Source organism: Nanorana parkeri, unplaced genomic scaffold (assembly GCF_000935625.1).
Source record: "Nanorana parkeri isolate BGI_ZX_2015 unplaced genomic scaffold, ASM93562v1 scaffold1445, whole genome shotgun sequence".
Classification (NCBI taxonomy): Eukaryota; Metazoa; Chordata; class Amphibia; order Anura; family Dicroglossidae; genus Nanorana; species Nanorana parkeri.
The window spans coordinates 159,960-182,281 of NW_017307713.1; the positions used below are offsets into that span (position 1 = coordinate 159,960).

The 22,322-nt window shown below is 41.0% G+C and overlaps 1 protein-coding gene across 1 annotated transcript in view; it reads left to right on the top strand.

The window, feature by feature from the left end:
* KIAA1210 (KIAA1210 ortholog) overlaps positions 1-22,322 on the top strand; it is a 57,216-nt gene that overhangs the window by 902 nt on the left and 33,992 nt on the right. The window contains exon 2 of the mRNA XM_018570037.1: positions 14,386-14,462. Within this exon, the coding sequence (XP_018425539.1) occupies positions 14,386-14,462 (77 nt within the window). The remainder of the gene's footprint in view (positions 1-14,385; positions 14,463-22,322) is intronic.

Genomic DNA, 22,322 nt, shown 5'->3' on the forward strand with positions numbered 1-22,322 from the left:
AAATTGTGTGTGTTTTTGTCATTTCACTATCCCTACCACATCATATGATTACTAAAAACAAACTCATTACTAAAAACTGAAACGCAGTACAGTCATCTGGTGCATATAGGAAGTCAACATGTGTAATTTTTAATTAAGAGTATATCCTATAGAGATTTATCATAGTTGATCAGAGGCTTCTAGGATCGTAATTTCACCTACAGTCTTTTCATGCTTTGAACAATGCATAGTAATGGGAATCTATTCGCTTTTACTGTGACAATTCCATGGCTTTCCCTGGATATAAAGGTTATTATTGTAGTCCTTGAGGCTCCTTTGTGAAATGTAGGGAAAAATTGTAAACACAGGTCCATTGTCTATAAGAACCACTAAGGTTTTCGGTTATTCTGTCACCTGTACTAGAGAGTGAGAAGATAAGTTTGGTGACTCTGGATATTAACTGCATTTTCCTTTTATTCTAGTGGTCATAAATCCGCTTCAGTTACCCTATTTGTGGTATGACCTACGGCAGTTTATCCATGATTTTGTGATCTCGTGCAAACACTCATGAAACCCAAGATTAAAAAATCTGCCCATTGTGTAGGTGTTCCTGGCTCCTCCCCAAACCTCGATTCGACTATTTGCAGAAATTGTTTTGGGTTTTGTTCCAGGGCTTAATAAAATCATCCAAAAGGGCATTTGTTCCAAGGCCAGAAACGCAAGGGGCCCATCAAAAGGCTTGCAATAACGCTGCTGTAAAGTTTCCATTTTGATACTGTTCTAGGCAGACATCCCAACTCTCCCGGGAGTCTGCTGCCGCTATAAGATAACTGCTCCCTGAAGCCTGCGAGAGAAACATTTTATCCCGTAAAGGTTTACTCTGCTCTACCTAGTTGAGTAAACCTTTCTGGGATCCGTGTGTGTGTTTTTGGGGTATTTTTATTTTATTTTTTTTTATTTTGAAGGTGGCTGCTGCTAGAATACAAAAAAGTCCCAGCTTATAGCAGAGGAGCCAATGCTTCGCCCTGCTATCTGCCACCCATCCTATCCGTGGGTGCAGGGGATGGGGAGGGGAAACCTCCCTGAAATGAGTTTTAGCAGGTTGGGATGTCTCTCTAGGAAGTCATGAGACCCCTTGTTTTACAATTTTGAGTATCCTATTTGTTTTAATGAGATCAGCGCAAAGCTAAACTTTTCATTTATTCTTGTATAAACTTTGTCTGCTACTCCAATTTGAAATACTTCTTTCATAAACACTGAAAACACATTGCATTTCTTCACATGGTGCAGTTTATTTAAAATGTTAAGGGGCCCATTCACTGTTACTCTGGTTTCTTCGACACAACTCTGTATGTTGGGTCGAGGAAACCGATTCATTATAAATGGGCTGCCAATGAGCCATCTAACGGATGATAGAACGTACATGACCCTATTGACACATCTGCTTTTGTGGTGTGCTGCAGTGCATTGTGCTCTGCTGTACTATGTGTTGGCATGCCATTCACAATGAACCGCAACTCCCCACACATGGAGCAGGTGTGTTTGTGGAAATGTGCATGATTGTGTAGGTAGGATTTCTGATTATGAAAGATGGGAAGGGCCTAATAGAAATGGGACCATGACTAAAAATCACCCTATCGGTCAATGTCTCCAGTTTTATACCAAATAAGATCATTATTTCAGCTTTTACTTGGAAAACCTTTCCTTTGTGGCCTCGGATGTCACAGCCTCTCATTTCCCGAGCCTGTTGACAGCCTCTACCATTTATCCTTGTTGATATGCTGGCAGAGACCAGGCTATTCCATGTCTGCTGCAAATAAGATGTTGTTTTGCAAGCTTGCAGATATACTCAAGCACTTTGCTCTCCTGCACTATTGTAGTTGTTGGCGCTGATATTGAGCTGATGAATATAAATAGATAGGGATGGAGCATTTTAAATAAGGTAAAACTCTCTTACCAGTATAGACTGAGAGCATTATTAACCAAAAAAATGTTGGCAGGAAACATCTGCAGCCTGATAATTTGGAACAGATCCACTTGTGGTCTTTTGGGATAGGCTAGAGATTCATTTCTGCCCAAGTGAAAATATGTAAACATTCCTTCATGAATGGAAGATGCCTGTAGGTGGTTTATAAAATCTACCAAAAATGTGGGAGGATGGTGCTTCAGGTGGAATATATTTTGAAGCAGATAATCTGCCTACTGCAGCAGAGTGTGAAAGTGGAGTTTTAGAGAAAGGACAATGAACTTCTCTTTTCTCCTTTTTAGTCTGTTAATATACAGATTTAAACACATTTTCGTCTGTTCGTAAGCGCAGAAAAACTGTTTTATCATGTCAGAAATTCAAAACTAGCCTGTGTTAGGAGGAGTCTAATTAGCCCTCCAATATTTATTTTATTATTTTTATTTTTCTTGGAACAATTAGCCATGTTTTGGAGATGGGACAGTCGGTAGATCGGAGTGGTTTAGCAAAAGACAACTGGACAGGACGATGCATCCAGCATGTTAACTAGCCTCTAGTGCTGCCCTTCCTGCTGCCAGATTTCAAGGCCTGATTCGCACCTAGGCAGCAACGGTTTTGTGCGGGAGCGTCCGTGTGTACATGAAGACATGCGTTTTGACTGGCAGTTCATGAACCATTGTGGGCAATGGAAGAAAGCGTGTTTAAACACGTAAAAAAACGCCCCTGAAAATGTGCAACATGCTTCTGCCGCATGTTTTTGGGCATTTCATACTGACGTCTATGGGGACAAAAATGCGCTTTTAACTGCCCAAAGAAGCTCCTGTACCTTTTTCGGGTTGGCTTTTTCCTGTTGGTATTTTTCTGCTCAGGTGTGAACAGGGGCCATTGAAAATGAGGGGGTTTCTTGTGTTTTCCAACTGCTCAAACTCCTAGGTGTGAACCAGGCCTAAGGTATGAGGGAATACAGAAATACATAAGGATTCATACAACACCTGGTCTTCAAGCAGTTAAAGGGTATCTATGGTCAAAAACTACACAAATATATATTGAATTTCAATTATTTCTGTCTCACTTGAACCATATTGATCTGGAAGTTTGTAAACTTCCTTTTCAAAGATGCCCAAAGGATGTACTTCCTCAATGCAGTGACACAATTCCATTCAGCCCCGTGAATATGAACTCCCTTGTGTCACCACTTTAAGCCTGCCCTCTGAACTACAACTCTGAGTCTGAACTTTCCACAATAGCAAAATGTTTCCCAGCGCACTCACCAGCCAGCAGGCAAAAAACTTGTCTCACCGCTAAGGTTAAAAACAGAGGTTTAGATACCCGTCTTCTGCAGAAAATGTGAAAGGCGCACAGCCGCGCCAAGGCAGCTCTTGTAGTGCGGTCCTAACTCTAAACCATCAGAGCCTCCATCTTGGAGCACATGGGGCAAAAGATAACATTGGGTGCAGGTTTGTCAGGAGGAAGCCCAACCTCCTTTAAAGGCACATGGACGCACAAGGGACCCCGAACATCACAACGGCAGCTGAGACCTCCCATGCGTCACTGCACCAAATCATCCTGACAAACCTGCACCCAATTTTATCTTCTGCCCCATGTGCTCCAAGATGGAGGCTCTGATGGTTTAGAGTTAGGACCGCACTACAAGAGCTGCCTTGGCGCGGCTGTGCGCCTTTCACATTTTCTGCAGAAGACGTGTATCTAAAACCTCTGTTTTTAACCTTAGTGTGAGACAAGTTTTTTTACATGCTTGTGAGTGTGCCAGGAAAACTTTTTGCTATTTTACTGTTTAAAGCCCATTCCGTGTGCACCTTACTGTTAAGCTGGTGACGAATTGAAGAGTGCATTTGCCATTTGTTTTGCTTGAACTTTCCACAATGTCACAACATCACTGCTTGCTGGAAGCAATGCATGGTGGGCAATGTATTCTTGAGAAATAAAGATTGCATCACATCAAATATAAGGTAAAGAGATGCAAAAGGGCACTGGGAGTCCAGGAAGTTGTTGAAAGTGATGGGATGGCAGAACTCTACATAAGATATTGTTTCAAGTAAGCTTTGATTGTATTATGTTAAACAACTCTAGTATGTAGTCCTATTACAATATATAATGTTATAACAGGATAGTATATGCTGTCACTTTTATAACTCTGTCTTTCAAGCTCTCTCCATAAATATGACCGTTTTTTAAGTTTTGTGTTTTTTTTTTTTTTTTTTTTTTTTTTTTTTTATTTTTTTTTTTTTTAATGAACCTGAACGCTTTTTTTTTCTTCTTGTTTTATATTGTTTTTAGAGCATAAAATCTAATTTTAAAAAAATTTTAATAAAATGATGTTCTTATGAACTGTTTGCTGTGTAATTGTTCAATATTTTATGCTTTCCTTTGCAAGCTCCTACCTATGCTTTACACACACACACACACACACACACACACACACACACACACACACACACCATGGATGTACAACACACTTTTTAAAAAAATATATATTTCCCCTGCAAATAGTGGAACGTAGTAATGTTACTCTGTTATGCAGTGGTATGTTTCTTTCCAGAAAAGGGAGCTTGAGCCAGGAAATGTGGCCAGTTTTACTTGTCCTGGAATTGACTGCTTATTTATGAAGCTACCAGGGGGCACATTTTAATGCTGGCAGAAAGGTCTGGCTGGCTTTTTAAACATTGCTGTTTTGTTTTTTTTTACTTGTATTGTTGCTTATTTCACAATCAAGTCATAATGTTACCAGGGTGTTTTCTGAGACTGTCTAATATATTGCCTACACATCTGCTTTAAAACCAAGTTTACCACAATTTTATATTCTGAGGCCATTTATATAAATGGAGACTATTTCTATAGCAAAATATGTTTAGCTAGACATGTGTCCTAGTCGCTTATCTAGTCACATGTGTCAGAAATCCAGGAAGTTAAAAAGGAGAGCTAGTAATCTGCCCTTTAGTAAACATGGCCACTATTGTGTGGAGAAGAAAAGAGAAATAAGGTATACAAAGCCTGCAATTATCTGGAAGTATGCGTTTGTAGATTGTCATTACTAAACACCTCTAAAGGTGATCTTGTTTTAAAGATGTGTAAAGGTCTGCTTTAAGTGCTGCAATGTATATTTAGTATTGTGTGGCCATAAATTGTAGTGCTCCACTGGTTATAGTAAAGAGCTGTAAACTGTTCCAGGTGTAACTACCAATGTAAGAAATTAAAGTGACACTGAACTCGGGGGTTTAAATCTTAACAAAAAGGTATCTTATTTGTGTATCACTCGCCTGTTCCTTAAATCATCTCTGAATTGGTGCGGACACTGTCATTCCAGAGGGTGGCTACTTATTGTTCCTCTGTGTGTTGTAAAGTAGCCACCGCTCCAAGCTCGCTCTAGTGACTGACTAAATTGTAATCATGGGAGCAAGTATGGAGTGGTGGCTACTTAACATATTGCATTGGTTCAAAAGGATAACTGGGATCTGTTGGGGATAAGGGGAAGCCAAATGTGGGCTGTTGGTTTCAGGGATGAATTGTCCCTCCTCTGTGCCTCCTACTTTTACCTCAGGCACAGCCCTAAAATGGTGTACGTTTTTGTGATGTCATAAGAAAAGTGACAAGCTTGTTGGAGGTTGCAGCATTGGTGACATGAGACCATAAGCTGTGTTCCCGGGTTTAGCATACCTTTTTTAGATTGCAAGCCCCCAGGGGCAGTGTCCTCCTTACCATCTTGTCTTGAATTGTATTGTGATTGTAATGTCTTCCTTATATTGTAAAGCGCTGCACAAACTGTTGGCGCTATATAAATCCTGAAGAATAATAATAATTGCCTCATTTATTTCTGATGGAGACCGACTTTGGTTAAGTGGTACAATGCACAATGATATAAGAGCATCAGAGGTCCGAACTGTTGTCTGCATAGGCACTCTGGAATTTATGTCCCGTAGCAGAAAAGGTTATAGAATCCTCAGGCATGCCTTCATGATAAAATTTACACTAAGTTGTAAGAATGTATACACTACTGGATTATTTACCATTACACTTGAGGTTACGAGTTCCTGTTGGGCGAGCACAACCAACATTCTTATGAGCTTTTTATGGACATGGAACGGGTGGCAGGGAGGGAAGTGATAAATATCTGCATTGAACTGTCTTTTGCTGTTCCATCCACATGGATGAAGGTTGCCTGCTGTGTCGCAAACTTCCTGAGTGTTTCCTGTAGTTAGAAGCTTGTCTTCTGAATGACCAGCTGTTTTATCTTGTAAAATGATTAACAAGTTTACTGCAAAGAGTATCGAGTTTTCTCGTATCCTTCAAAAGCAACAAGGTTTAAACGGTCATAGATTTGGCGTTCTGGTTTGTAGGAGGGATGTTGTGTGTTTTTTTTTTTTTATACACTCTGGTTTTGCAGTGCATGTATTTTGAATTGGGCCTATATCTGCTTGCAACATTGGGCAGCCAAGCAGGCTATTTAAAGAGGAACTTTTTTTTTTATTAACCCTTGCCGTGGGGCTATCCCCACACTTCAAGGATTAAGTGCTCGTTTTGGTGTAGGGACAAAAATAAAGAAGCTATAATTTCCTGATTCTCAGACCTGCCTGTCTGCTAGACCTGTCCCTGCAGCATACTCTCCCCTGTGCTCTGGTGGTCTAAGGACCCATGACATCACCGCTAGTACAAATGGCTAGAAGATTATGGTAAAGTACTATAGTAGCTCTGGCTACTTTTATTGTTTTATAGGAACCCCATGGCCATACTGAATGTAAAATATGTATACTTACATTGGCCCAACCTGGACCAATTTTAAGTATGCATAAATATTTATACCTAGAGTTAAGCTTTAAATGTTTTTTTTTGTTTTTGGGGGGGGGGAGTTTTTTGTATCTTGTACAATGGTTGTGTTTCTCCACTGTTCAATCCATAGGCTTATATAGTTACTCGGGATGAAAGGCATATGTTAAGACATTGAAAATATGGTGTGTGTGTTTTGGTGGTGGGGTTTTTTTTTTTTTCTTAATTTGGTCTCCCTGTGGATCATCCGGGGATATGGAAAGTATTGTTTGAATAAAAAAAAAACCAATGAATAATAATTGAGTCCTAAGCAGTGCATCATTGTCATTATGAGCGGCCTTCAGAGAACAGTCAAATATATTGCTTGTTTTCAATAGAAAAATTGACCTGTCTTTGGCCAGCATCCCAGTGTAGGATGAAGTGAAACTCCTCATTATTTCTGTGAAGAGTTTCTGAGCCAGGTAGCCAACACACGAGAGAACTCACAGCTGACATGTTTTAACCTTTTCTGGTCAGTGGAACTAATAGTTTTCATCAATTTATTACTGCTTTACTTTGACATTTATCTTGAAGCCTTTATTAATAGAAAAGTTTTTAAAATGAACAGTCCTTTATTTTTTGCTACTGGTCATACAATAATTCTGACTTACCCATGAAGTCCCACAATGTACATTCAGCGTCAACTTCCTAATGTGATTTCTTCCTCCTTACTGCTTCAGCCTTTCAGAGCTGGGTTCTACGCAATTGATGTCATTAGCAATTCTTGAAGTATCTAGACATGAGAGAAGCATGCAGAAGAAATCCATTAGGGGAACTTCACAGTGCTGTATGGGAAGAATACATATGCTAAGATATCATGCTTCCTGGAAATTATAGTTTCCTGGTTGTCTTGTTTAATCTGACTTGAATACTTCTGAATTATTGGCTTGATCAAGCATGCAGCCAAAGCTCCTCTGCATACTCTTTTTAGATCAGTGATTCAGGCCTTTGTTCACATGGGCTTCAGTGTGTATAACCGTAATTTGTAAACTATACATGAGCTTTGCTGAAGTTAAGACAGCAGACTTGGTTAGAGTGGAAGCTTGGCGTGAAATTGTGTCACTGAATTGAGGAAGTACATCCTATGGGCATCTTCAATAAGTAAGTTTACAGACTTTAGTTTGAAGAAACGATTTATTATTATCATATATTTTTTTTTTAGCTTTTTACCATAGATGCTCTTTAACCTAATAGGGTGTTTGTTTTTAAACTGTGTAAGTTAGACCACCTTTTTGGTAAAGCCATGCAAACACAGGGGAACACAAGTTTTATGTGGGGGAGCCAAACCATGTCCTCAGTGCTGCTAGGGAACACAAACCACTGAGCCACCATCCCTTTTCAAACTAAACCACGATTACTGTCCCCCTTAAAGCAGAGATGAGAGTTGTGGCTAGAGATTTATTTTAAATGCTCAGTTAGAAAGAGCTTATAGGGTTCTTTTCCTTTTGAGAGATATGCCAGTAATATCAGCAAATGTAGAGATGGCTCATCTCTACAAATCCTTGAGATCCATGATCTAATAATGAATCATGTGATAATGACCAATGACAAAGCTAAAACAGTGTTTGAATCCCTTTTACTTGATGCTCTTATAAGGACAATGGTCTCTTGTTAATGTGCAGTACATCTGCAAGGTCTTTTGGATGTTTTTTTTTAAATTGGGTCACCTTCTATTGCTATTGTTGCTTTTATAGTATCGTTTTTTTTTTTTTTTTTAACACTATTTAGACTAACACTAACACTATGTTAGCTGTGTCAGTGTAACAAGACCTCCTTTTGACTGGTGCGTAAATAGTCGCTGGTCGTAATGTTTTTCTTCATTTTTTTTTTTTTTCTTCTTATGTAATTACTGGCTGAATGTCACCCCATGCACCAAAGGTATTTCCTCCTGTTACATTTTAAAAAAACAATTCATTCCAGCCAGCTGGTCTGCATTACTACTAGCACACACTGAGGTGGCTGAGAAACATTTGTGTAAAACACTGCAGGCCTTCGCTATAACTAAGGAACATATATTACCCATAAACAAATTTCAAACGAGAAAAGGGAAGGGGGTACCACAGTTATAGAATGTGTGTAGAGGACCATATGGTTTCTTTTTTTTGGAAATATTAACATTAGCTGATGGTATGGCCTGCTTGCTTTAAGGCTGGGTTCACACCTAGGCGTATGGAATATGCGCGTTTGCACCGTGACTTGTGGTAAAAGACGCGCAACAAGCGTGTGTTTCCGAGGGCTATCCGGCTGTATCCTAATGGATAAGCACGGCAAATACGCTCCAAAGAAGCTCCTGTACTTCTTTGGGCATAGGGCGTTTTGCAGCGCGTTCCTTCGCGCTGCAAAACGCCCAGGTGGGAACCATGCCCATAGGCAATCATTGGTTTTCACATGTTGAGCGTTTTACAGCACGTAGGAACGCGCTGTAAAACGCCCAGGTGTGAACCAGGCCTAAAGGGTTGTACTGAAGCATACACCCTTCAGAAATACTAAGGGGTCTATTTTTTAAAATGTTTTTACACAACTCTTACCCAGGATTTATGAATTTTACAATGGAATCCAATTGGAAAATGCATGAATCTTGTGAAACAAAAGCATATTTATAAAGCAGTAAATCTGATATTCACCAAACCGCCACCAAAGGCAGTAAGGCAGTTTTAAAACCTATGTCTAATTTTGATTGGTAATATGGAGAAAAGGCTAACACACCGAAATCGGTTACACGATTTTACTGGTGTTTCCATGTAAATAGACTTTGTTTCAGGGACATGCAGGTCCCTTTTTTTTTTTTTTTTTTTTTAACCAAGGTGGCCAAAGTATATTGGTCATTATGGATGTTTGTATCTCGCTGGAGAGATTTATCTTTTCTTGGTAATCATTGAGTCAAGTTTTTAGATGGTTGATATGAAATCCAAAATTCTAGAGTTGGTACAGTAGGTTAGGATACATTTTCTATTGGGGACAACTTTTTCTGTGACAACTATTGAGGGGATTTTCTTTTTGCTTCAGAGATTTTTCACTCAGTGTCTGAGGAAGTAAATTTTCTCTGACCGTACAAAAATTCACATGGATGTGGTCTGGGCTTGGGTCTACCATGGGTTCAAGGAGGATGCCACCTGTTCGCAGCCCAGAGAACTAATGCAGGATTTTGCTGGGCATAATACTTTGTAACCATAATGCAGTGCAAACGAAAGAGCACAGAGGTGTATTAGTCTTTTAACTGAAATAAAACGGGCCCCTAAAAATACATTTTATTAATGTCCCCTGAAGTAAATCCACTTCTATTATGGGAACCAGCAACGCAATCCATGTCAATCGGTGTCCAGCCGTGTAGTCCTCAATCATGTGGACCCATTGCTGCCAGTGTTTTACATTCTGCACTCCCGACAGATTCCCCAACTGCAGTAATGTAATCCCGGGTGACCTTATTGATCAGTCATTTATTCAGTGGTGCAATGCTGTACTGACTTTTTTTTTTTTTTTTAATATAATTTTTTTTGGGGGACATAGAGCTTTCTTTTGGTGATATTTAATCACCACTGGATTTTTATTTTTTACTATATAAAGAAAAAAGTACTGAAATGTTTGAAAGAAAGTTTTCCCTACGTTTGTTATGAAACGTTTTATATTTTACCAAAAAAAAAAAAGGTTATTTATAATTAAAGACGAGTCACGTCAGGTAAATGGATACCAAATATGTCAAGCCTTAAAATTGCATGAGTCTATGAAATCACAAACTACCATCCCCAAATTTGCCCATACGTGGTGCTCAGGGCCGTCTTTAATATCAATTGGGCCCCGGGCAAATATTTAATTGGGCCCCTCCCTCCATAGCCCTACCTGTCAAACCCCTGCTACACCCTGCCCCTTACGCAAACATCAGGAACTGAATGATCAGCAGTATGTGATAGCTCAGTTCTTGATCAATAGAGCCGACATGTGACAGCTGCAGTGTCACATCCATGTCCCTATGGAACATCCACAGACACCCACTATGATGTAAGAGTGGTAATGGTGACACCTTGTTGATTATGGTGATGACATCCCACCCTGAGTCCCTCCGCTGTTGTCATATGACATCACTGCTGATATCACATCACCCAGTCGCAATACCACACCCCACCCTCTTTAATCTTTCCCACGATAGAGGCCCAAATCAGCAGCCATGGAGGAGAGACCGGGACTCTATGCGGCACTGTGCTGGGAACAATCAATCCTCCTCCACAGACTGTGCGGGAGGTGACATCAGATTACAGATGCTTGTAGGGAGGAGAGGCTGCTGCTCACTAGCATTTGGGATGGGACGGTGCAGCGGAGGCGACCAGTGCAGATGCAGCATCAGCACTAAATTTATGGATGTACAGGGCCGGTGCAGCCTTACGCTAGGGCCCCACAACAATGACTGGGCCCGGGGCAACTACCCTTTTGCCCCACCTTAAAGACGGCCCTGGTGGTGCTTTAAAAGCTGTTACTGCTCATCAATTTAGTGTTAACAGTAATTGATGGCCCCAGAACTATAGCTCACACTGACTTTTGCGGTGATATGTTATATGTTTAATGTGCAATGGGGGTTTGCTTTTTAACAATAAAAGGTATTCCTATAGGCTGTGTCTTCATACAGCTTGGTAAAGATACTGAAATGTCAACTTTTACATATGGATCCTTCCCCTATCAGTATGATAAGCATCAGCCTGTATGAGGGAATTTGCAACAATTATTGTAGGTTCTGCTGAAGCTACCACTTAGAAAATTAACCTTTTTAAATTTGTGCAGCCTGATATTACTGTATAGACGGTCACTGGTGCATGGTCAATCCTGACTGAGTTCTCCTTTTGTAGATTTGGTATATTAATGTAACCTTACAAAAGTTCCACAATTACAGTATGTCTGACACCAAAATGGAAGGTACTTTTTTTCCTACAGCGTGTTTATTGTATAGAACAAGGAACTTCTCATTGTTTTCATGTGTGGGTGTTTTTTTTTTTTTTTTTTTTTACAAGAGGAAATTTAGAGGGGATATTTTCAGGAGTTGTGAAAAACAAAATGCAGACAGTCCTGCACTAACCTGACATGAACTGGGATTCTGTGAGCGGATTATGTGTAGTAGTCTTTTACATAACTCTTAAAAAATGTCACTTGTCAAAACAATCCTTTGTTTTGTTCGCAATCCTCAATTTCACAAGAGATGCGTATCGTCTCACACGCATATAATAAACTGATAGGCAGCACGGCCAGATCAAGTGTCAGACTGCTCAATCTATTTCTTGAGATTTGCTCATTCATAGTTAAAGCTGGCCAACATAGTCTGAACTCTCTGCTTGGCTTGACTATAACTGGGGTCATTTTATAACCTGATGCCTTGTTTAGCCTTAACACATTATTTTAATACTTTCAGAATGAGGAAAGTCACAAAGCCCTGCTGAAGGATCTGATTATGTACCGCTTGCTCATTCAGAGTTTATATCTTTTTATTGCATACGGTTTTAAATACGTCTTTTTATTAGTCATTGGCACGTCTGCCTTGCAACGCTGGGGGTTTACTCTGGGTACTTTGGTTTTCCCCAGTTCTAATTCCAGACAGGACACCATCTAAGGAGTGTTTGCATGTTCTCCCTGGGTTTCCTCTGGGTATTCTGGTTTCCTTCCACACTCAAGACCTGCTGAAAGGTTAATTGGCTCCTGTCTAAATTGGCCCAGTGTGCATGTGAGATGGGGACCTTAGATTGTAAGCTCCTTGAGGGCAGGGACTGATGTGCATGCGCAGTACGTAAAGTTCTGCATAAATTGTTGGTGCTATATAAACACCTGTAACAAATAAATATTAAGGCTGTGTATTCTTTAAACCACTTCTGGCATTAGGCTAGCATTTATTGGGAAATCGGAAGTCAAAAAAATTGTGTACAGCACTGTTAATGAGTACATAGGATTTGTTTTATTTGTCGTAGAGCGACAATCAAAGTATGTTTCTTTTACATGGAGTGAATTTGTTGCCAGGCTATGGACATTCAAATATTTACATTGTTAACATGCAGTAAATGCGCTTTAAAAAAAGTCCTCACTGACCTTCACAGTTCTATGCACAGTGAAGCAATTAAGTGCCGAAGTCTAAGTCCATTCTCTCAGCTTTTCACTCCCTCTGAAGGCTGCTGAGTCACAGATGGGGGGGAGCAGGGTGAGCTGAGCTGCCTGAGCGAATGACTCCACAGTGCCGGAAGCTACAGAGATTAGCTTATGCAGGGCCGGTGCAAGGATTTTTGCCTACACAGGCGAAGGTGCATTTCCCCCCATTTACAGCCAGCCCCGTCCCAGCTTCCCTCCACTCAGTTTCACTCTGATCCCTGTAGCCTCACGCGGTGCCTCTTGTAGTCATCGCTGGGCAGAATCGCTGCATCGCGTCTCGGTGCTCAGCATGTGGGAGGCGCTCACAATTCTGCCCTGCTAACATGAATAGGTTAAATCATGATCCATAGTACATATACAGCACACACGCCCACTACACTGCAGTAATAGAGTTACAATTATCCCCTGCTAACATGAATGGGTTAAATGATCCGTAATACAACTACATGTTATGTACTATGGATCTTTTAACCTATCCATGTTGGCAGGGGATAATTGTAAATCTATTGCTGTAGTGCAGTGGACGTGTGTAAGGTACATGTACTATGTACTACATATAGAGTATACACTGCAGACAATAGATTTACAATTATCCTCGGCTAACATGAATGGGTTTAATGATCCATAGTACATAACATGTAGTTGTATTACGGATCATTTAACCCATTAATATTAGCAGGGGATCATTGTGAATCTATTGCCGGCAGTGTATTGATTACAATTATCACCTGCTAATAATAATTAGTTCATACTGCTCAATGAAGGTTCCTCGCTGGTGAGGTTGTAGTCAGCGGCGTGCTGTGCTGGAGAGCAGCGGCGAGTCAGCGCTGGTCTGGTGGGAGGAGCTCCAGTTGGCTGGCCGGAGCTCCAGTCCTAATTTAGCTGGCCGGCGACTGCCAGAGGTGCCGCGCGTATCGAGATCCCGCACCGAAGGTATGTGAAAAAAAAAAAATAGCACAAGCATTGGGGCATTTTGACAAGTACAAGTACTTGTCAAAATGCCCTGTTTTTTCCGCCCTTACCCTGCAGCGCCCTCAGGCGGCCGCTTGACTTGCCTTGCGGTAGTGCCGGGCCTGAGCTTATGTAATATATAAAAACTTAAATGTCCTTAGCCACTTTAAAAAGCCCGAACATTTATTGCACGAGTGCCATATGGGATGCCTTTTTCAGATTAAAAAAAAAAGTTTTCAGACTAAATTGCATTTTATTTTTTTAAATGTATTTTTTATACTCCCTTAAAAAAAAAAAATATATATATATATATAGTATACAAGCATTAAAACTTTCAACAAATGTTAAATGTAAAGTTAGTAATTGAGCAGTATGGTATTTTAAGCACTGAGCACCAGAGCACAACCCTACATAACATCCAAATGGGCAGTGTCCAGATGAAACGTCATGTGTAGTTTGTGGAATATCATTGATCAGTCTTTTCACCAATTGTAAGGCATATGTGGGGAAAAAATAAATAATTTTAAGAGTAACTTTTCTGCTTTCTTCCTTAGTGACACAATTATGGCTGCAAAACCGGCTGAGGGCACACAGAACGTTGAGAATGAAGAGTACCCTGGAGATTGCGCAGGTAAATGTACATTCGTTTTTCTCATTAGATAGAATGTTCTCGTGTTTACTGTTAGTGATGTCAACAGGATAAAGTGTAAAACCAGTCCTGCAAATTTCAGTGGATTGTAAAAGATAAATAGAAACTGTAATCTGTTCTATATCTGTTAGATTATATATGCTGTCAGGAAGGAACATGATGTCAAAATACTGTAACATAGGCTTTGTCTACATTTTATGATGGACGGGGAACGGCTGAGCAAATTTTTCCCCAAACAATTCACCAACCAACCAACCACAGTTGGTGTCTCCCGTGAGGAAAATTCCCCTTGCTTCATGCATCAATGAGCACACTGAAAATGCGTGGACATAAAAGATGGTGAACAACTTGTCGCGTTTTAACACTTTATAACCTGTCAAAAAAAGTTCTTGCTAAAGTTCTACTTTAAAGTACAACTAAAGGCTCCTGTATGACCGTCTAAATGAGTGCTATGTGATGCACAAGCCTAATAAAGAAAATTAATAAATCCTCCTTAACTACTCGCATGCTCCTCCTTTCAGACACTGCGGCTCACAGTGGGAGGGTTCCAGTATTAGTCAGTTCTGTTAATCTAAAAATTAGTGGGCTGGACTAGGTGTGGCCAGGTGCTGACTGACAAGCTACAGGCATACGAAAAAGCAGTGACAATGCTGCCATGCCCCCTGCTACAATTTTACATCCCACTGTAGTGCAAGCAGGCACAGCCTACATTAGAGTGACAACTCTGCTCTGAATTTCAGTGCAGCAGCATTGCCACACTATCACAGGAAGCTGCATTAGGTCACCTTTTACTGGCAGGATCAACAGTTGTAAGGTTTTGTAGTAGGTAAGGGGAAACTGTAAGCACAGATACACTTTTAATGAAGTGCTGCAGCAAATACTTTGTATTTTTTTTATTTTATTGGAGGCTATAGCCTCATACCAGAATTTTAGAAAGGCAACATTTGTTAATTTTTTGTACTGATATTCCTTCTATTCTGGTCTCTAGTCCAGAAGGACACTGCTGGCCAAGAGGTAAATCTTTCAGCTAGAACACAACTGTTAGGCCTTGTTCACACCAAAAGCAGACCAGATCTGCATGAGTTTCTGCACACGCAGTGCAGTGGTTTTTGCCGCGTTTTCGATGCGTTTGTTATGCGTTCTGGGCCGTTTTTGGTTAAATGTTTGTTTGTTTTTAGTTTAGAATGGGCTTTTAGTGCGTTCCAGGGCCTTTGCATGTGTTTTTAAGGTGTTTGCATGCGTTCCAGAGCAGGTAAAATAGGGCTTGCTGCAGTTTTTTATTTTTTACATGCTCTGGAACTGAACGCTGCGGTGTGAACTAGAGCCCAAAATACCATTCGGAATACATTGGACGCAGTTTTGATCCGGTCTGTAACTGCTCTGCTCCTGGAACGTGCTTGGTGTGAACAAGGCCTCAAGTCTGTAGCCACTGTAGATAATCATCAAAAAGAGAGGTCTCTGTTATACTCAGTACACCGGAAAACACATTTTAGGTAGATAATCTTGTAGGTCTGCTATATATGATATGAATCAAAATATGCCAAAAAACACAGGATTTATTATTTTTTTTACATTTTTTTTTTTAACCTTATTTGGAGCCTAATTACAGACATTGTAGCTCTAAGAAAAGCATGCTTTGATATGCAACAGTTCAGTATATTGACAACTTCGACATCTGTTATTTGATCAGAGTTCAGGTTGATGTAATGTGGTGTATATTCATTATGAATACTGATCTGCAGTATTCAAGTGCAGACTAACTGTTTTACAACAGTGGCTTTATGCTTGATGTGGGACAGATTCACCCTTAAAGCGGGATTACAGCATATATTCAGTATGTATGCAATATAAGTTAATGCAGACTTTAACTTAAGCAAACCTGTGCCCAGGCTATGGACCTTCGAATATGTTGTCAGGACAACATCAGAAGACTACATGCACATGTGCCAATGTGCAGGACAAAGGTTCTTTCCAGCCGTTTGCCTATTTGTGTGACCAAGCTAAATCACACCAGCACGCGCATCTACATGTGCACGAGGAACTGGATGGTCTTCAGCTGTTACCCTGTGATGTGAAACTGTACCTGGTCCTGTGATCTGCTTACCTGGTCCTGTGATCCGTTTACCTGTTGCTGGCTTGACTTGCCCCTGGACTGGTCTTTTCTCTGATTTCCTGTTGTGACCCGACAAGCTTCTGACCCAGTCTGTTTATTCAAACGGTACTGACTTGTCTGACCAATGGTCAACACAGCTGACTTCCCAGTGTGATCTCAGCTTGCCTCTTGCCCGCGACTCTGCCTTAACACCCTGCCTGCTGTTTGTCTCCTTGGTTGCCAACCACCTCCTGTCTTGGACCATACACTGCCTATTGTGGGTTCCATTGTTCCTGCTTCCCAGTCAGTTTCTCCAGACTCTCTTGTAGCTTTGCTCCTCGGTGATCTTCCTTCAGTTTGCATGAGCACCTCACAGTTAATCCTTCTAGAAGTAAGCTTTTATGGACTGGACTTTGGCACATGTGCTACTCTGTTCTGCCCCTCTTATTCCATGTTCTCCACTCCAGGTGGGTTTGACCAAGGGTAGTAAGGGAAGCACTCTTGTCTTGGTTAGCATGGCGGAAAGTGCTAGCACAGTATGATTTGGAAGCAGTCAACCAATCAAGTGTGCAGGAATGGGTGACCATACTTCAACTGAATAGACTAAGCATTGTCAGCCTAGAAAGTGTCTGTAGATACACATTTGCTGGTAAGATCACCAGAAACAATTTATTTAAAAGCAAGAAAATTAAACTTTGACGGGTTTAATTCACACAGCTGGATAAGTATCCTTTAAAAAATAAAATAAAAAAAAAGCGATGGTCATTTTCATTTAAGGCCACTGAAATTTGAAAATGAGTCACATGTCTAGGAGTGCCTCAGGTTGGTGTTAAATTAGCGCTTTGGGACTTGAACCTATTACATTAAAATGTACAGCAATATATTTGGTGTAAGCGGAACAGTTTTAACGTGCATCTAAATCTTAAGTCATGCTGTAAAGGATAAATGAGATTGATAGATGAGCTGACATGCTTGCCTTTCCTGTGGAAAATTTTGCTCCAGAATCTTTCATCTTAGTCAATTGACCAGACGACAAGGGTTTGGTGATTTTTCTGAAGGAGTGTTTAATTTAATCTTGGTGCTTGTCTTTGTGTACAAACTTCTTGGCTTTTGGTTATTTAAGTAATGCTATAGAGCCTTGGTTCTCAACTGGTGGGTCGTGACCCAAAAGTGGGTCGCGACCCCATTTTCAGTGGGTCGCCGCATGCCTTCCACTTTTCTAGGTGAGATGCTCTTCAGCCTCCCCCTAGCGCAGCACTGTCCATTCTTTCGCCAAGCAGCCATCCAAAATAGGCTGCCCAGGGTCGAGCGTCAGCTTGAGATGGGATGGGGCTATGGTCGTGAGAGAGCTCCATCCATACATGCATTACTTAATTTTTTGGAGTGTGTGGGAGAATGTGTCTGGGGTTGTGCATGTATGTCAGTGTTTTTGAGGACCCATTTACACTAGTACAGTGCATTAATCATATAGTACCGTGCGATTAACGGTGCACAATCGCATCTACCATGCATTGTGATGCGGGAGGTGTGTTGCCTTGCTATTCATTTGAATGGTACCACAAGCGCACACACCCACCCGCAGTCTGTACGCCTGCACTAGAACGCGTGGCACCCTAATGCTGTGCGTTCCATTGCAGTATGACTTGGGTCGCGACTTATTGACCAAAGAAAAATGTGGATCCTGAGGTTATACAGGTTGAGAACCACTGCTATAGAGGGCATGAAACAACATTTTTCTCAAAGTGGATACCTTTTGTTATTTTATTGCTCTTTATTTACCCATCCCAACAAGACTGTTTAACGGTTAAAAAGTTAGTTTAGATCCCCAGCGCAGCCTCAATGCAGCTGGTGTGAATACAGCCTAAAGCTGTCCTGAAAGAAATCTGAAGTCTGCCACTTCTGAACTTTCCTTGTGAAAATACTTCTTGCCTACTTATCCTTCTGACCACCTTGCTTCAGTTACCGGCCAGTGCAATTGCTTTTGATGGGACTCTGGCTTACCTGGTCTGCACATTTGTTTTTGGTTAGTGACTCGGCTTTGAAGCCATGACGGCCAGACTGTGGCAATTTTAGAAAAAGATCACTTAACATTTTTAGTAGGGATGCACCGATACTTGGCATTTTCATGAGAACTACCAGGGTTGCAGCGGTTGTAGCTGGAACCTAGCTCTGGCGCTCCACCACTTTCCTGAAATCATTAGTTTGTATTGTTTTAGAAAAACTGTCGCATAGCAATAAACGTATCATTAGTTGTAAGTACTTGGGCAAGTATCAGTACTTGCAAAAATGTAATCGGTGCATCCCTTTTTATGTTTATAAAAACAAAATGGTACATTAAAACAGATGTACAAATCCTATGAGATCCGTGTGCTCCTTACAAATAACAGCTGCCTCCTAATTTTTGAATTTTTCTCTAGTCGTCTAGACTTTGAGCTCAAAGTATCTGTACTTGTACTTGTATGGTACTTGGTTTTGGTGCATCCCTAATTTTTAGGCTGCTTGATACTGAGAGGAGTCACACTGATGCAAACTGAACAAGTCACCCCAGTCTTCCCAATGAATTCCAAAGATTTCCCAGGCCAGTTTGGAGATGCATAAACCCATGTAGCTACTGGAGGAAAGAGTGTACTTCTGAAGGCATCCACATAGGTCGTCAGGCCAACTTTACAAGTCTTTGTGTGTGTACTTCACCAGTACTATGTTGAGAGACTTAAATCGCATATCAGTTTACTTGCAAAATTAACTTAAAGTGACCCTAAATTTAGGAGTTACATTTTTGTTAATAGTTAAGTACCTTGTATCTTATTTGTGTATCACTCAGCTGTAGATCCTCAGATAATCTCTGAATTGGTGCCGACACTGTCCTTCTGGAGGGTGACTACGTTTGTTCCCTATGCTCCCTGTGTGTGTTGTAAAGGAGCCACCGTTCCAAGCTCACTCCCATTATGGACTACAATCTGACAATTATTTTAGCAAGTTGTATTGAGATTGTAGTCCATAATGGGTGTGAGCTTGGAACAGTGGCTACTTTACAACACACACACACAGGGAGCATAGGGAACAAAAGTAGCCACCCTCCAGAAGAAAGGACAGTGTTGGCATTAATTCAGGGATGATTTGAGGATCTATAGCTGAGTGATACACAAAAAAGATACCTTTTATGTTAATAGGGTACTTTGAATGCATTTTTAAGATTTAACTCCTGAGTTTAGTGCCACTTTAAGATGAACAGTGCCAACCAATTGGAGGTGCAATACACATTTTCTGTATTGTACAAAATAAAGTACTTTACAAGGGTCATAAAGGTGTTAAAGTGCCATGGGGTCTTTTGTCTATGTTCTCCCCAGTCCTCGGGCTGAATGGGATTGTTGCATTTTGTGACAAATAAGCAGACCCCTGTTGGGATATTATAGTTTAGTAACACCTCTGGAAACGTGCACCTATTGTCATAATCTGTTTGTCAAAAAGTAACTAGGTATAGTACTTACCATGTATGCCAAATTAGAACAAAGCTGGTTATGGTTTAATAGAATGCAGATTTAGAAACTGTACAATGTTGGTTCTGTGAATTGGACCAGTATTATAACATGATAGAGGGGACTGCATAACATCAGTCAATGGCTTAGACCAGGGGTCAAAATTTCAAGTCCTGAGCTACTAGCCAGGCCTTAAGAGTTACTCACCACCAGTTGCTCACCTAACCCCTACCCTGCCCCGACCTTAACTCCGCCCCTAAACACTCCCTCTTACAGCTTATAAATTACACTGTTACATGTTTTATGCAGAATAAAGTTACAAAAATAAATATCAACAACTTAAACAATATTACCATAAAGCTCCCTGCCCCCACATATAAAATAATACCCCCCCCCTCCCTACATAACATAATAATCCCCCCCTGTTACCTGCCCTCCCCACATATAAAATACACTTCCCCCTGTTCTCTGCCCCCCACGTATAAAGTAATACACCCCCCATTCCCTGCCCCCCACAATGTAAAGTAAAACACTGAAGGGGGTCACATGCTTGTTTTTCTGCAGGAAGGAGGCAAGCAGGAAAGATCCCTGGTGAGCTAGTGGTGAATTAGTAAGGTCGGCTGCAGACTTTATTAATGACTTAATTGTCGGCCGGAGCTCCGTGAAGAGCTGCGGCTGAAAGGAAGGGAGACAGCCCAGCAGGAGCAGCTGCTCCACGAGTCAGGTATGCGGCCCGCGACCTGAGCCTGACTGAATTTCCACTTGCCTGCACTGCATTTTCACTCGACAAATACGAGCAGGCGAGTGGAAATTTTGAGCCCTGGCTTGGACTGTATATATTAGTTGATGCATTTCTCCATGTTTTTATAAATTGATGATCTTCTTGGCTCTCTTGTAAACTTTCTAAATCTGCTACCTTTTTTAGTGCTGTTAGACAGATGCCAGGCCTTCGTTTCTACTCTTGGCCACACACATAAGCACTCCACAAATAAAAGCGCCAACAGAACCCATCTACACAGTTCGTGTCATCTCTGAGCTATGCAGTTTCTTTTTGTTTATACCAAGCCCTGTACTTAGAAGCAGGCAGTTTATAAGCTCTCCTCAAAGACCACATCTGGCTTTTAAATTGCTGTGTATTCTTCTCAAGCGGAGTGCTGTATTTCATTTTCTTATGTATTGTTGCCAAATGAAACTGTCCAAAACAAAAAGAACATGGGAACAGGTCTGCCAAACAGATTGAAGTAGATCAAGTAAAAGAGGATCAAGCTGAGTTCATCTGTAGATGCTGAATCAGGCATTCTTACAATTCCTCATGGGACTTGCAGTTCCACAACAGCTGAAGTGTCAAGGTTGCCTACCTCTGATGCAGTTTGAGAAATTTGGGAAACCAGTTATGTTAAAGTACATGTACATCCTAACTGAATGACACTTAGTTTGCTAAAGCAGGCCTTCTTAAACTTTCTTCATTGGTGACCCCTTTTTGGCCGAGGAAACTTTTAAGAACCCCCAGCGACGGACTGTGTCTCTCCCCTCTTTCCCCCCAGCGTTGGTCGATGTCTCCCCCCTCCCCTAGCATCGGACCCTGTTCACTTGCGGGACCCCATATGGGGTCGCGACCCACACTTTAAGAAGCACTGTGTATCTTAAATAACTCATTTTGTTAAATGGAATACTTCATCTTATTTTAATAATTTGTAATTTGCATCTCAGTGCTGATGATCTCCTGTAGACTGTTTGCATCTTCTTCCTCTCTGCATGCACACACTACACACTACAGTGATTGAATAATGCCATTCATGCCATCATTTCTATTCCAACACTTAATCTATCTGGTACTCGCGGTCACATAAAGTGCCTGGATACCAGTGAAGAGCCTGGGCTTTGTGCAAACCCAGTTTGCTCTAGCCCGCTCAGAACTGTGACTGCCACCCCACCCTTCTGTCCCCAACAGTTGTGGAGAGGCTCATTGTCCATTCTGCAGTTATACTGTCCCCACTGCAACTTCTGCCACAGATTGGGCCAGTAGGAAGGGGTGACTGTCGGTTTTGAGCGGGTTTGGGTGACTTCAGGCGAACTGGGTTTGGACAAAACTCCAACCTCATCCCTACTGGATACCAGTTATGGTTGATTTTGGGTCCTGTAGATGTCATATGCCCTCCACACTGCATTGAATCTATCCAAGGTGTTACTCATCCTTGCTGTCAGGTTTTCCATTAGTTGATAAAAGCTCACTTAAAAGAATAAATAATATAAATATCTATATAAATATATATA